Source organism: Staurois parvus, unplaced genomic scaffold (genome assembly GCF_062004578.1).
Source record: "Staurois parvus isolate SC_StPar_1 unplaced genomic scaffold, SC_StPar_1.0 ptg000291l, whole genome shotgun sequence".
Classification (NCBI taxonomy): Eukaryota; Metazoa; Chordata; class Amphibia; order Anura; family Ranidae; genus Staurois; species Staurois parvus.
The window spans coordinates 8,887,187-8,902,675 of record NW_028318087.1 but is presented as its reverse complement, the minus strand read 5'-3'; the positions used below and the strand labels follow the sequence as shown (position 1 = coordinate 8,902,675).

At 41.5% G+C, this 15,489-nt stretch overlaps 1 protein-coding gene across 1 annotated transcript; it reads right to left on the bottom strand.

The window, feature by feature from the left end:
• Positions 1–3,793: 3,793 nt before the first annotated feature.
• Positions 3,794–15,198, bottom strand: LOC149458234 (dual specificity protein phosphatase 13A-like). The gene is made up of 3 exons (XM_089682579.1): positions 14,944–15,198; positions 14,231–14,448; positions 3,794–5,249 (listed from the first exon to the last, which is right to left on the bottom strand). The coding sequence occupies exons 1-3, from the start codon at positions 15,126–15,128 to the stop codon at positions 5,038–5,040; spliced, it is 615 nt and encodes a 204-aa protein (XP_089538705.1). The 5' UTR covers positions 15,129–15,198; the 3' UTR covers positions 3,794–5,037.
• Positions 15,199–15,489: the final 291 nt, after the last annotated feature.

Here is a 15,489-nt window from a genome sequence, read left to right as displayed (position 1 = left end):
CACTGATAGGCGGCACTGATGAGGTGGCACGGATAGGTAGCACTGATGGGCACTGATAGGCAGCACTGATAGGCGGCACTGATGAGCTGGCACTGATAGGCAGCACTGATGAGCTGGCACTGATGAGGCAGCACTGATGATGCTGCACTGATATGCAACAATGATGGGCACTGATAGGTGGCACTGATGGGCACTGATAGGTGGTACTGATGGGCAGCACTGATGGGCACTGATGGGTGGCACTGACTGATGGCACTGATTGGTGGCACTGATGGGCACTGATGGGTGGCACTGCTGGGCAGCACTGATGGGTGGCACGGATGGGCACAGGTGGGTGGCACTACTAGGTACTGATGGGCACAGGTGGATGGCACTGCTGGAAACTGATGAGCACAGGTGGGTGGCACTGATAGGCGCTTGTGGGCGGCACTGCCAGGCACAGGTGGGTGGCACTGCTGGACACTGATCATCAGGGCACTGATCATCAGTGCCCTGATGATCGGTGTCAATCAGTCCTCTGACAATTGCCAGTTATCGGCAGCACTTTCCTCACGCTGGTGACAGCATGTGGTAAAAAGCCGCTGTGATCGGCCTTTTACCACATCACGTGATCAGCTGTGTCCGTAGGACACAGCGATAAACGGAGATCGCCGGGTGTGCACCCCTGGGGTCGTGCGGGAGGATGCATTCTGGGAGGACATCATATGATGCCCTCTCAGAACTGGTCGGCTGCGGTGAAACCATCATTCAGCTATCTGCGGTTGGCAAGTGGTTAAAGGATAAGTTCACCTTTTGGACAAAAATAATAAATGCACATTTTTTTGTAGGTAAAAAAATGTGCATTTATTATTTTTGTCCAAAGGAGCCTAGAAAGCATTGCACCAGTGATCAGTATATCGTTGATGCCATGCAGGTCTCCTGCAGACCTGTCAGAATATCTGCTTGCCGTATGGGATGTACAGTCAAGCAGATATACTTACGGGAAGCTTCAATGAACTACCATGGAGCTCCACAACACTGTGGTAGTTCACTGAAAACTACAAGCCGACAGAACTCTATGAATGAGTGACGCAGCCACGTGAGCAGAGGCCCGCACAGCCGCACTGTTTTCAAAGGGGAGAGCAGCAGGCGTGGCTGCGACTATGGGAACATGTAACATGTTCCACCCTAAAAATGGGTGAAACGTAACATGTTCCAAAGGTGAACTTAACCTTTAAGCACAAGATACTCCATATTGTTTGCAATGTCCTTCTTGCACACAGATTGAATTCTCCTAGAACATTCTCTCTCTTACTCCCTCCCTTCTCAAGGTTTTAGTTTGACAGCTGTTAGCGATAGCTGACGATATATGAAATCTGACATTATTCTATTTGTTTTTTATAATAACACTTCACACCACCCCTTTTCTTATTGTCTGTATATGAGTGGGGTGCAGTATGGTGCTCTGATGGCAGAGATTACACAGAGGCCCAGTAATATGAAATGTATATTGTAAAGGTACCAAGAAGGTACCACCAGACCCAGATGGTGCGCACAGCCACCCAGAGTAACTTACGAGATGCACAGCAGCATTCTTTTAACTTATTTAAATATATTTATCAATAACCACCAAGGATATAAATTCACTTTGTTTGAACCAAATGCTTTTTCAGACATAGAGATCTTGTAAAAGTAGCAGTGACATGACCACAGGGCTGCTGTAAGAAACCATGGGGCCCCATATAGCCAACCTGACAGCCCTCCCCCCAAATAAAAAACACAGTTTACTATGCTTCAGTTATGAATGAACACAGTGAGTGATTGGAACCTATCACTCATTGTGTTCATTCACAAAAGGAAGGAGCTAGTAAATGTGACATACTTACAGGACCCTTCTCCCACTCTCCATCCTGAAGGATCTTATTATGTACTTGCAGCTGCTGATAGGAAGCAGAGGAGGGAGGCAGTGGCACTGTGGGGTGGGGGTACACAGAGGGGGCCTGGACAGCAGGGGGAAATGTATGGTGAACAGGGATGGTCATGGGTGCAGCGGGGGGCAATTACTGGAACCGATCCCCAGTATGGCTTTCTCTACAGCAGGGGATCGGTTCCAGTAATTGCCCCCCACAATGAGCTGATCACCCTCCCTGTCCACATCCAATTCACCTAGCTGCCTGGGCACCCTTGCTGGCCTGGGCCTCATACAGGAGGACTGGTGGTACCCCCTTATCCACGGCCCTGCAAGACCACTGTGCTGCACATACCCTGTGCTGGCAGCAGTGATGTGGGGGGATCCCAGAGGATAGGATGATTGCAGAAAACTACATTGGGGCAGATGTAAGACCAGTCACCCTGCTCAAGAACAAAGAGTAGCAGTGACTGGTCTTTACCAAAAGGAAGCTCGTGCACAAATGCAAAGTTTCACACTGAATTACTGCTGATCAGATCTGGAAGAAATAAACTAAGCATGCCAAAATGTAAGTACAATACTCATGTCTATTGTTTTTAGACAATATTTGCTTATTCCAGGATAAATCAAAGCCTAAAGCAAAGTTATTGTCTCATTGCATTTCTCCAGAGGGGCAAATTCTAAAGATAAATGGTTTGAGGTGAAGAAGGTACAGTACATATATTCATGCAAATGGAGTCTGTACCAAAGGCTCTACACCATATTTCAAAGCAGCCTTTTCCTCAGTATCAGTGATAAATATACAGAAGGTGTTTTATATATGTGACCAGAGAGGCAATTATTTTCTCCAGCTTGGCTCTCAAAGATCCAAATGATCAAGGTGGTAATGAAGACTGTATGGAAATGTGCTTGAGTACCTCCAGCGGCATCCAGCATCTGAGTAATTTTGGCCTGTCATAGATTTTGACAGGCGGCTGGCAGTATGGCTAAATGCTGCACCTGTGCCTATCTCTGCACTCTGGAATAATCAATATATCCACACGTGTATCACTCACTACTACAGCTGCAGTCCCATCACCTACTGGACTGGAACCTACTGCATCGAAATGACTGCCTACCAGGTACCCACTCCCCTCTCTTACCAAAAAGTGCCAAATGTGGCAGTGGAGGGGGGTGGAGTTCTACTTTAATGTGTTGCTAAACCCACAACAGTAAAATTAGTCTGTGTATGCAGTAAAGCATGCTTGTTATACTCACTATGGAACCTAAGGGGTTAATCCTCTGCATTGTGTAAAAAAGATGTTTGATCCTGTCTTCTCCAATCCTCCCCTTCTTCTACTGTCCCCAATTCATCTGCTGATAGAACAGAGCCTTGGGGGGAAAGCTGCACATGCTCCGTTTGGTGTATATTGCTAGAGAGTTTTATTTTTCTTGGGAGAATGCATGTGCTCCTAGATTGTAAGCTCGAAAGAGTAGGGCCCTCTAACCCCTCGTGTGCTGTTTGTAGTTGCTGTACTGTTTCATGTATTGTCCCCCCCTCTATTGTACAGCGCTGAGCAAATCCTTTGGCACTATATAAACTCGATGTAACGTAATAAAAAATAATGATCAGCACGGGGTAATCAGAGCTGTCCAGATAGAGGGTCAGGGGTTATGCAGCTTCATAGGACAATCAGGGGAGAATGAAAACTCCTCCTACAGGCTTTAACCAGTGCTCTGCTGAACACTGATAGAAGTCACAAGACTGCTCTAACTGCTGATGAGAAAAGGTATTTAGCAGTTTATATTTACTAAAATAATTGAATTTTCATGTTGTGCGTACTGCGGGTGACCAGATATAGTGAATGCAGGGTCCTGGGTTTAGTAACACTTTAAGTGTGCAATGGTTAGGAAAGAGAAAAAGCATTCTTTTAGTATAATGGGTTTATTATAAAAAACAAAAAAAACAAGGTAAAACAGCAAGGCACACTCACTTGACATAAGTGCATCCAGCATTATCAGATAATTATATGTGAAAACAGAGCTTTAGTAAGCAAATAGCAAACCACAGCTACAATCCCGATCCCCAGTGTTCCACTTAGTATCAGGCTGTACAAATGTGTCTGAGGGTGCCATCTGACATGTTTCATTGAAGACACATTAGGCCGGCCCTTGTAACACGTGGCTACAAGCCTGATACTGAGGGCATTGGAGATAGGGATCATAGCTGTGATTTATTACTAAATTACTGAAGCTCTGTATACACATTCAATTATCTGACAGCTTATCAGGCTAAGAACATTTTCAGCAAGCACAGAAAATGCATGTTGAGGTGTTGATCTTGCCAGAAATGCAGTGTCTTTGCTGAAAAGAAAGCACAAACATCCTCATCTGTCTTGTGTAAACCACTAGTCTTATCAATTCATCATGTAATGGAGATAAACAAAGGCTGACATTTTTTAAGTCAAATCTGTGACAATCATGGTTTCCTCCATCGATACAGCGGATAAAAGAGTGTAGCCATGAAGGGACAGGAAGTGTTTTGTTCACTGGATTACCAGGTGAAAAATGAATGGGAAAAAAATGGAGAAATGAATGCATCTACCACATCTAAGGAATGGTAAGCTTCAATATAATAATGTTTGCTTTTTGGATTTTGATACACTTTAGGACTACAAGCATTTTAAAATATTTTTTTTCTTTTGTGACATAAGCCATGGGAGTATCTTTGGGATATGTACAAGCTCTCCACTTGTTGTTGTTGCTACATGCCTTCCCACATGGAAGAAAAATATATTTTAAATATATTTTAAAAATATTCTTCCCAAATATATTGACATATATTTGAAATACTACAATTTTGGCCGTATTCAATATATATATATACATACTGCACAGAGGCTGACTGACAATTCATGGGGTCCCTGTGTCCTCTCCCACATTCAAACCACACCCAGAAAAGCCTATGAAAGGTACCAGGGGCATCTCATGAGGCCCCCTACTGACCCCGGGCCCTCAGGCAGTGCCCAAATGGTTTATTGAAATATATTTTGAAAGATATTGAATATGGCCAAAATTGTAGTATTTCAAATATATGTCAATATATTTGGGAAGAATATTTTTCAAATATATTTAAAACATATTTTTCTTACATGTGGGTTCTTATGCCTTTAGAACATATAGCACCTCCAAAGGGTGTAGTGTAACTCCGTCTCGAGGTGTTGCAGATGCTGTAGGAATCCACGGTTAGGAGCAATACAGCGATATTGAGAAATATGGCGAATAGCATCTGCCAGAGTAAAGCGCTGGTAAATCATCAGGTAGGCAAGGACCATTGTAGCTGAACGGCTTTTACCCAGAACGCAGTGCACAAGGACTTTTCCTACAAAGAAAGGTTCAAACAATTAAATTCAGTTTTGTCACACAGCAAGAACAGATTTACCAAAACATGTCATAAATCCCCCCTCTAAAACTACGTTATAAAATTATACTTGGCCCTGGCCACTTCTTAAGTACATCTGTCATACTGTACATGTGTTAGGCTAGCCAAAAGACAGATGCCTTTAGCTGACTCAATTACCATCCAGGGTTTGCCTCGAAGTATCCATATATAATGGGTTTGTAAATCCTCATCTAGAATACCAAACAGGCAAATCTCTGGGGTGAAAGACAGGGGCAACGGAGATCAAACTTTTCAGAGTACAGGGCATGAACATAGCAAATGTACAAAGTCTGCTTAAGGCTGGTGACAGCCCAGACAATGAGTTTGGAAATAGGTACACAACTGATTGTAACATAGGCATCAGACAAAGTCAACATCCCTCTGGCCCTCCAAGTTGCAGTGCCCGGTACATAGGTTAGCTGGGAGAGCAATACATTATCAGGAAGATGCAATTTCAGGGTGCTCTTTTCTAACTTCCTAACTTTTGATGAGATTGACTTGGCTAGTCTAAGTAATGGAAGTTAAGTCTTGGACACAAGCAAATTAGGGATTTCTAAACATAATAGCAGCTGCTCAGTCTGAGGGATATGAGATAAAAGGGCATCTTCTCTTGTGGTAGAGATACTGGGAGAGAACCAAGCGTTCCAATTGCCCAGCCAGGTAATATAGAAGAATATTGGGCAAAGCCATACCTTCCTCTTTTTGAAGTATTTGCAGAGCAGTTAACTGCAATTTACGCCTAGAGCTAGACCAAATAAATGAAGAGAATAATTAATTTAATTCTGAATTATGGTCTACCGTTAGCATATGGGGTAGAACAGATAATCACTTGGGAAGAAGTATAATTTTAATAATATTGATTCTATCAACTAGTAAAAGAGGCAGTTTAACTCAAATTGCAAATTTACATTTAATAACCTGGGGCAACATGGTAACATTGGTGTCTGGGGCCTATTCAGGATCTATTAGAATGATTTTTCCCTTTTATGTAAAACAGGACACCATGTATAGTGGATAGGTAGGAAAGATAAGAGGGGAAGCACCTGTGTTTCAAGGCATAACCAATAACTTTTGCCAATTAATCCTGAGGTCTGTATACACTCTCTGGCCACTTTATTAGGTACACCTTGCTAGTACTGGGTTTGACCCCCTTTTGCCTTCAGAACTGCCTTAATTCTTTGTGGCATAGATTCAACAAGGTGTTGGAAGCATTCCTCAGAGATTTCGGTCTATATTGACATCACGCAGTTGCTGCAGATTTGTCGGCTTCACATCTATAAACCGTTGATACAAGGCAGGATGGATCCATGCTTTCATATGGTTTACTCCAAATTCTGACCTTACCATTTGAATGTCGTAGCTGAAATCAAAACTCATCAGACCAGGTAACGTTTTTCCAATCTTCCACTGTCCAATTTTGGTGATCCTGTGCGAATTGTAGCCTCTGTTTCCTGTTCTTAGCTGACAGGAGTGGCACCCAGTGTGGTCCTCTGCTGCTATAGCCCATCTGCTTCAAGGTTCAACATGTTGTGTATTCAGTAATGGTATTCTGCATACCTTAGTTGTAACAAGTGGCTATTCGAGTTACTGTTGTCTTTATATCATCTCGAACAAGTCTGCCCATTCTCCTCTGACCTCTGACATCAGCAAAGCATTTTCAGCTACACAACTGCTGCTCACTGGATATTTTCTCTTTTTTGGACCATTCTCTGTAAACCCTAGATGTGGTTGTGCATGAAAATTCCAGTAGATCAGCAGTTTTTGAAATACTCAGACCAACCCGTCTGGCACCAACAACTACGCAATGTTCAAGGTCACTTATATCCCCTTTCTTCCCCATTCTGATGCTCGGTTTTAACTTCAGCAAGTCCTCTTCACCACATTTAGAAGCCTAAATGCATCAAGTTTCTGCCATGTGATTGGCTGATTAGCAATTTGTGTTACCAAGCAATTGATCAAGTGTACCTAATAAAGTGGCCGGTGAGTGCAGTTTGTATTGCAGTGGGAAGAGCATTTTCAGCATTTCCCACATGCAGTATGAGTCCATCTGCATATAAGCGTGGTCTGTTCTATTCCCTAGTTAAACAGCATATATTTAGTATATTTTATGTAGTTTATTTATTGGAAATGTAACTGCATGACTTGGTGTATTTTATATAAATGCCTTGATGGCAACTTTAAATAAATAGAGGAATTAAAGTGGAAATACAAATATATGGTTGAAACCCACATTTGTTTACTGTTTAATCTGCAAAGGATTAGAAATGTTGTCCAGCTGTTCTTGTAATGCACACAACTCTAGCAGTCAGTAATAGTAAAAAGGTCTGGTCCGAGCATGTAAGCCCTTTACAAAATAATCTAGAATGGGTGACTGGGGACAAAGAGAAGGAAAATTTATTAAATACCTTCTTCAGCTCTGTGTATACAAAGAAGCATGGGGGAGCTCTTGTCCATAATGGGCATGATATTGACACAGATGAGTGAACTGTTGGCGCTATATAAATACTGTATAATAAAAAGATGATCCACCTTGGCTCACAACTGATATGATCCAGAAATATTTAGACAGAATAAAGGTGAATAAAGCACCTGGACTGGATGGCATACACCCATGGGTCCTTAAAGAATTGAGCTCTGTCATCTCAAAGCCATTGTTTTTAATTTTTAGGGACTCTTTAATGACTGGCATAGTACCACTGGATTGGCATAAGGCCAATGTGGTGTCAATATTTAAAAAGGGATCAAAATCTTTACCAAGTAATTATAAATCTGTTAGTTTAACTTCTATAGTTGGGAAGATACTGGAGAGTTTAATAAAAGACCACATAGATGAGTTCTTGCTGAAAAAAAAGATATTTTAAGCAACAGACAGCATGGATTCATGAAAGACAGAAGTTTTCAAACAAATCTGATTTCTTTTTATGAGGAGGTGAGCAAAACCTTGGACAGAGGGGTGGCCGTGGACGTGGTATACTTGGGTTTTTCAAAAGTGTTTAACACACAGTTCCCCACACACAGCTAATGTGTAAGGTAAAGTCTACAGGATTGGAAAAATCTGTATGTAAATGGATAGAAAACTGGCTCAAAGATCGTATTCAGAGATTAGTGGTTAATAATTCATACTCTGAATGGTCTAGGGTTGTTAGTGATGTATATATTAGAAAATGCCACAATATGGGTGGATAACCCTATATAATTACTCTCTGACTCATTAAACAATAAAGATGTGGTTTAACACCGAAAAACTTAAGCATACAAAAAAATAAACTGCCCTATAGAAAGGCTGTGAAGTAACGGTTTAAAATAAACCCAAGCAAAGTAGTTAGTGGTACAAAAAGTACTTTAATATGAATCTCGCATAAAAAGTGAAATCTTGCAAGGTGAAAAATTCACATCCCAATTGTGAAAACTTGAATAATCCAGATTGTGATGGCCTAAAGCTAGTATAATTACCACTCATCATGGATACGCTCCATAAATTAAACAATATCCATTACCCACAAAAGTGGTAAATACCACATTACTTTGTTCTGACGTAATGACGTTATTGCACCCAGAAGCGATGTCCTTAGGCGTTCTCACACCATGTGAGTTTACCACACTGAAAGTAAAGCCGCTCACTTGTGACTTCACATGGCTTCACAACTTACATCCCTCTGCATCATAACCATAGGGACTCTTCCTAGACCCCTCTAAGCCTTCCACGGGGACTGGATCAGCAACCAACGACATATAAGGATATACTTGAGCTCTCCTGCTCCCACCGCCAAGTTCTGCAGTGTTGGATACACCATTGGTGAGTGACGCCATTACGATTTCGCAACGTACATTCCTTTCTGGAGTTTCTTCCATACCTTTATAATGCTGATACATCTATATCCCCGTGTCATTTGAAGCATACATCTCCTATGGACTGCACTTCAGTGGGAACCCACAGGGTTCATCCCTGCAACATTTGACTTTTAACATATGAGTTATGCCATTTTTCACGTTCTTTGCATGCTGACACATTTATATCTCTGTGTCATTTGAAGTTTATACCCATTAAGATTTGCATATCAGCGGGAACGTACGGGGTCCATCCCTGCAACATTTGATTTTCAACACCTGTTTGATACATCATCATTACAGCTGATCTTTATTATCTCACTTCACATATGCTGGACTGTTTGAATTGCTTTTCTGTGTACTTAAAATTTGCCCACCATAAAATGCTCCCGTTCTGGGATGATTGTTATTGTCTCATTCAATGTTACGCTTTATTTCCAACCAGGTCATGCTATGACAAATATGACTTACTGCCAGTTCAATTTCAGCTAAAATATGTGATAAGGCTATCTTCACTGTTAAATGGTCAGTTTTCTGCTATTCCTTTTGATTGTTAACGGTGCTATATTCCATCATCTTTTTGACATGTTGCGATATGCATATAGGAATTTGGGCCTGCATGATTACTCTGTTCCTCTGGGGTTAATATGATCCCATTTCACTCCTATGGGTGATTGGAACTCTCATCATCATGATCCTCAATTGTTATGCCATCTAGCATAGTCATAGTATTTGACAATGATATATCGCAATTCATCTACTAAGTAATGTGGTATTTACCACTTTTGTGGATAATGGATATTGTTTAATTTATGTAGCGTATCCATGACGATTGGTAATTATACTAGCCTTAGACCATCGCAATCTGGATTGCTCAAGTTTTTACAAATGTGATGTGTATTTTTCACCTTGCAAGGTTTCACTTTTTATGCAAGATTCATATTAAAGTAATTTTTGTACCACTAACTACTCTGCTTGGGTTTATTTTAAACCGTTACTTCACAGCCTTTCTATTGCCTTTCTATTGTTAATGGTGTACCCCAAGGTTCAGTGTTGGGACCCTTACTTTTTAATATATTTATAAACGATATAGGGTCTGGGATTAAAAATCCCATTTCAGTCTTTGCAAATGTGAGATGGGGAAACAGCTCTCATTGTTTGAACACTGTTTGTGTGGAGCAATTAAATGGTTTGACTGACATTCTGTGGTTTAGCCACAAGATGTCACTGTTTTTCTAACAGCCTCAGACTGCATAGATATTTCTATATTCTTGAAGAGGTGGGGTTTTCACACAGAGTTTAGATAGAACAGGAAGGAGAGAGGGAAGCCATATTTTGGAGCATGGTGAATAAGGGGCCCTGTGAGCTGAGAATCTGATGACATCCAGGTGTGAAAGCATCCCTCAGTAACCAGAGCTGCAGCTAAGTAAAGCTGATTGTGTCCAAGACCCTGATCCTGTTCAGAGAAAGGAAGATTGCTGCCAGGAATGCTGATGAGAGCAGAGGAACTAAGCAGCATATACTGCAATACTGCATGCTTGTTGGAGAGACATTTGTTCTGTTCAGAATCACCAGCGGATGCAAAGAAGACCCGGGTCAGATTGTAAGCTGATGTGCTGCACCACAGTCTAGCCCATACCATACACCCATCACTGATTCTTGCTCTTTTAGGGTAATAACAGGTAAGGTGTGGCAGCTTAGTTGTGCCCGCCAGTAGGTAAATTACTTCACTTTCTACCTTCATCCATCAGAAGGTGCCGTGCTGTGCAGTACAAGGGTCTCAGCCTTTGCGCTGGGTGTATGTAAATTTATTGTATGTTTCCAGCATTTGTGGTTGTGTTTATTTGCCACATCTAAGTAAACTTCTGTTCTGGCAAAAGCTGGTGTTGAGGTTGTTTTCCTCGTTCGTGACTTCACTGTATTCTGGGGAGCACACCCCGGTACACGGCTTACACAGATGACACCAAGCTGTGCAGTGGAATAATGTCCTTACAGGATGTCTTCAATGTACAAGCCAACCTCAATGCTCTGTTTAATTGGGCAACTATGTGGCAAATGAGCTTTAATGTTGATAAATGCATAGTGATGTACTTGGGGGCTTAGAATATGCATACATCATACATACTAGGGGGAGTACAACTGGGGGAATCAAAGGTGGAGAAGGATCTGTTAGTTCTGATAGATCACAAGCTTAATAATGGCATGCAAAGCCAAGCTGCGGTTTCTAAAGCGAGCAAAATCCTCTCTTGTATTAAAAGAGCTATAGACTCCAGAGAGAGAGAGATATCATTTTACTCCGGTACAAATCATTAGTAAGACCTCATCTGGAATATGCAGTTAAGATTTGGGCACCAATTCACAAAAAGAACATTGGGGAACTGGAGAAAGTACAGAGAACGGCAACCAAACTGATACGATTCATGGAGGAGCTCAGCTATGAGGAAAGATTAAAGGAACTGAATTTATTCTCTCTTGAGAAGAGGAAGTTAAGGGGGGATATGATCAACATGTATAACTACATCAGTGGTTCATATAGTGAGCTCGGTGTAGTTATTCACCCTGAGGTCATCACAGAGGACAAGGGGGCACTCTTTACATCTAAAGGAAAAGAGATTTAATCTCCAAACACGGAAATGTTTCTTCACAGTAAGCTGCGAAAATGTGGGATAGACTCCCTCAAGAGTTGGTTCTGGCCAGCTCAGTAGATTGCTTTAACCACCTCCCATCCGGCCGTTGTATATAAACAGCCGGACGGTGGCAGTGCTGGGTCGGCTGGCTGTTTATAAATGGCCTCCCCTCCCCCTGCTTGTGCGAGCTCCCTGGGACACAGTGGAACACCAATCGTTGTACGGGACCTCTGTACGAGGTCCCAATCATGTGATCACCGATTGGCCAATCAGTGATCACATGCAGAGTAGCAAGCAAGATGTCACTTTTGACATCATTGCTTCCTATGTGTGAAATCTGTGAATGATCACAGAGGTCACATTTTACAAGGCTATCCACAACAGCCTTGTACCATGTGACAAGCTGTGACCAATCACAGCTCACACAGTAGTTCTCAATGGCTGCAAGAATGCAGCCAGAGAGAAGGAGAAATGATTGCTTTTATAGCCTTTATGGGTGTAAAAGCAATCAGTGTAAAAAAAAAAAAAATCTTCATCACACGCCACAAGTAGTACAGTGCTCCTGCATGCATGGTGACACTACTGCTAGGGTGACAGTATGTAAAAAAAAACAATAATATAAAAAAATGTAAAAAAAAATGTTTAAAAATTATAACTTTTGGTTATAAACTAATTTGGGTTATTTTTTTTACTAAAAAGATAACAGAATAAATTTAGATTTATGATGAAAATTATTATTATTTATTTACAAAATTTTATAGAAAAAACACTTTTTTTCAAAATGTTTGGACTTTTTCATTTACATAGGAAAAAAAATAAAAATCCTAGTGGTGAATAAATACCACCAAAATAAAGCTTTATCTGTCTCACAAAAATGCTAAAAAATTCATATGGGTACAGTGTTGCATGACCGTGCAATTGTTATTCAAAGTGTGATAGCACTGAAAGCTGAAAATTGGCCTGGACAGGAAGGGGGTGCAAGTGTCCGGACATGAAGTGGTTAAAAAAGTCCTGGATTCTTTCTTGGATACACAGAATATAACTGGATACTAACATTTACAGTATAGGTAAAGTTGACCCAGGGAATATCCGATTGCCTCTTGGGGGATCAGGAAGGAATTTGTTCCCCTGCAGGAGCAAATTGGATCATGCTTTGCTGGATTTTTTGCCTTTCTCTGGATCAACTGTGAGTATAGGATTTATTTATTTTTTTTGGTTGAACTGGATGGACCTTTGTCTTTTTTCAGCCAGACTAACTATGTAACTATGTAAGTAATATCACAATGATACTTCTTGGCAGGGGCGGACTGACCATTTGGAAACTCGGGCACTGCCCGAGGGCCCGGGATCAGTAGGGGGCCCCATGAGATGTCCCTGGTACCTTTTTCATAGGCTTTTTGAGTTTGGGCAAGGACACAGGGGCCCCATGATCCCCTATTGCCCGGGGGCCCCATGAGTTGTCAGTCCGCCCCTGCTTCTTGGTATAGCATTACATTTTCTTGGGTCAGCTTGTGCTCACTGGAGAGAGGTCATTGTCCAAGAGGAGGCTGTAGACAGGTGCCACAGTAAGCTCAATTGCTGAATATGAGGGATAAACTGCTTAATCACAAAGTATCAAATTAAGTATTTGTTTTTGTACATTTAGGCTAGGTTCACATACAGTGAAATGAGTATATGCAGGTGTGGGAATGTGTGTAATTCCTGCACATTCCAGCACCCGCAGGCATCTTAAAATGCAGTAAGCTTTTCAGTGCGGGAAACCACATGGTGCAAAAACACCATGTGATTTCCCTGCAGCTGCAATTTTAAAAAGGTGCAGGGACCTTTTTCAAACGAATGGGCTGCTGTGCCTGTGCAAATGCGACCTGCATCAATTGCATAGGTATAAACCTAGCTTTAAATAGTTCTGGCTATATGAGAAGTGCAGTAACCAATAACAGCCAGAAATCATATTTTATCAGCAAAATCTGGTTTTCTGATTTGCACTGCGTACATTTTTGAACAAGTTGAACTCCAGAGAAAGTAAAAATCCTCCCTTGCAATGGAGCTGCCCCTGCATTGCAAGGGTTAAATGGTCATTTACTTCTAGTGGACCAGGAAAAGCACCATTACTTACCTAATCCTCGGCTCCTCCACACTGCAAGACCGGTCCCCGCAACATCTTATTCCCTATGCTCAGGGGTCAGATTCCCATGACATCATCAAGACAGATACATGGCCCTTAGCCCTGCATCGGGCAGGAGGACGCCAAGAAATAATCCATGGCATGGGGAAAGTGGAGGGTCAGGTAAAAAAAACAACTGCTTTTTCTGTCCACTAAACCTAAAGCCCATGAAGGTGACAGTAACATTACTGTGGATCTACTTGCTTCTCCATTTTCCTTTTTTTAGTATGTGTCGATTGATTATATTTACTCACACAAGTATATGGCTTTTCACATACAGTATATGGCTGTTATATACTCACCGCCAGGTGTACTCAGAGCATTGTGAATAAACTTTGCCCCTGGGCGTAGGAATACACTAATATCGAAATCTGGGCAATCTTCGATAGTGATGCCATAGTACTGGATATCAGGACCATAATCAATGTTATCCCCTGTAAATTCCCAGGAGGCATGGGCTGCGTTCAGGATGTGTGTGATGCCCATCTTCCTCAGTTGTTTTCTGTCTCTTGCAATATTTCTGCCATATATTGAAACAAAATGTGAGTGCATTGCATAATATGCCCACCATCTCTGAACTTGCATTGTGTAGTCTTTGAAGGACTATACAAGCCAAGATTTTACATTCAGTTAGCACTAGTAGAGCAGGTGTATGAAGGACAAAATACGCCTTCGTGGCTGTGAAATGCATTGGTGATATCTTTTCAGAAGGGACCGTAACGTCTCTTCTTCACAATACTAGCTTGTCAACATTGATACTTAATTAAAATGCATGATTAAAAATAAAAACAAAAAAAACAAAACAAAAGGAAATTGCTAGTGAACTTGTACCACCCTTCGCCTATAGCCAATACAAATGATTAAGCTAACAAGATGGGCTGCTTTGAAATGATATATTGTTATTAGGAATGTGGCGGACAAAACAAGAAACAAAATGGACTTTTATAATATGAATTAGCTGAGTATACCCGGTGTAATATTACTGTACTGTTTATTGTTTGGCATTATCACTTACACATCCCCCAGGAAAAGGTTTGGGAAGACTTGGTCCACGTGATGCGTACCCCCTTTGTAGCTGTCCAGAAGTGCTTCCAGCTCATAGACTGGAGGGGGGCCTCTGAATAGCTTCCTCATTTTAGGATCCCACGTAAAAGCAGCAGCAGTAGAAGAAGATTCTTGGATGTGACAGTTGTGCAGCATATATCAGTCTATCTCTATGAGGAGACACTTGATGCCATGTAACAGCTGACGGACTGTCACCAAATGCTGCTGGAAGGAGAGTGGAGGGGGGTTGGGAATGTTTAGACACAGAGTGATTGTCCCCACTGTAGAGTGTTCTGCCAGGGATCATAAGAATGCTGATTTAACTAGAGAAAAATAACTGAAACAAAGGTCCTTTACAGTAGTGTAGCCAGGACCAATAACATGCAAGAATGCAAGAAATATGAAGTGGGTACTTAGCTAATATTAGCAAATAGTGATTCTAGATGAAGGACAACCTAAAGTAAAAAAAAAACAAAAATATTTACAAACTCTTAAAACCAGTACAGTTGTTGGGTAG

Bases quoted from the DNA above. Each gene is read 5' to 3' on its own strand.
- LOC149458234 (XM_089682579.1), bottom strand. From the start codon at position 15,128: ATGCTGCACAACTGTCACATCCAAGAATCTTCTTCTACTGCTGCTGCT. The intron at 14,449-14,943 runs GTAAGTGATAAT...AATATATGGCAG, and splicing joins AACCTTTTCCTGGGGGATGT to AAATATTGCAAGAGACAGAA. The intron at 5,250-14,230 runs GTGAGTATATAA...CTTTCTTTGTAG, and splicing joins TGCTCTGAGTACACCTGGCG to GAAAAGTCCTTGTGCACTGC.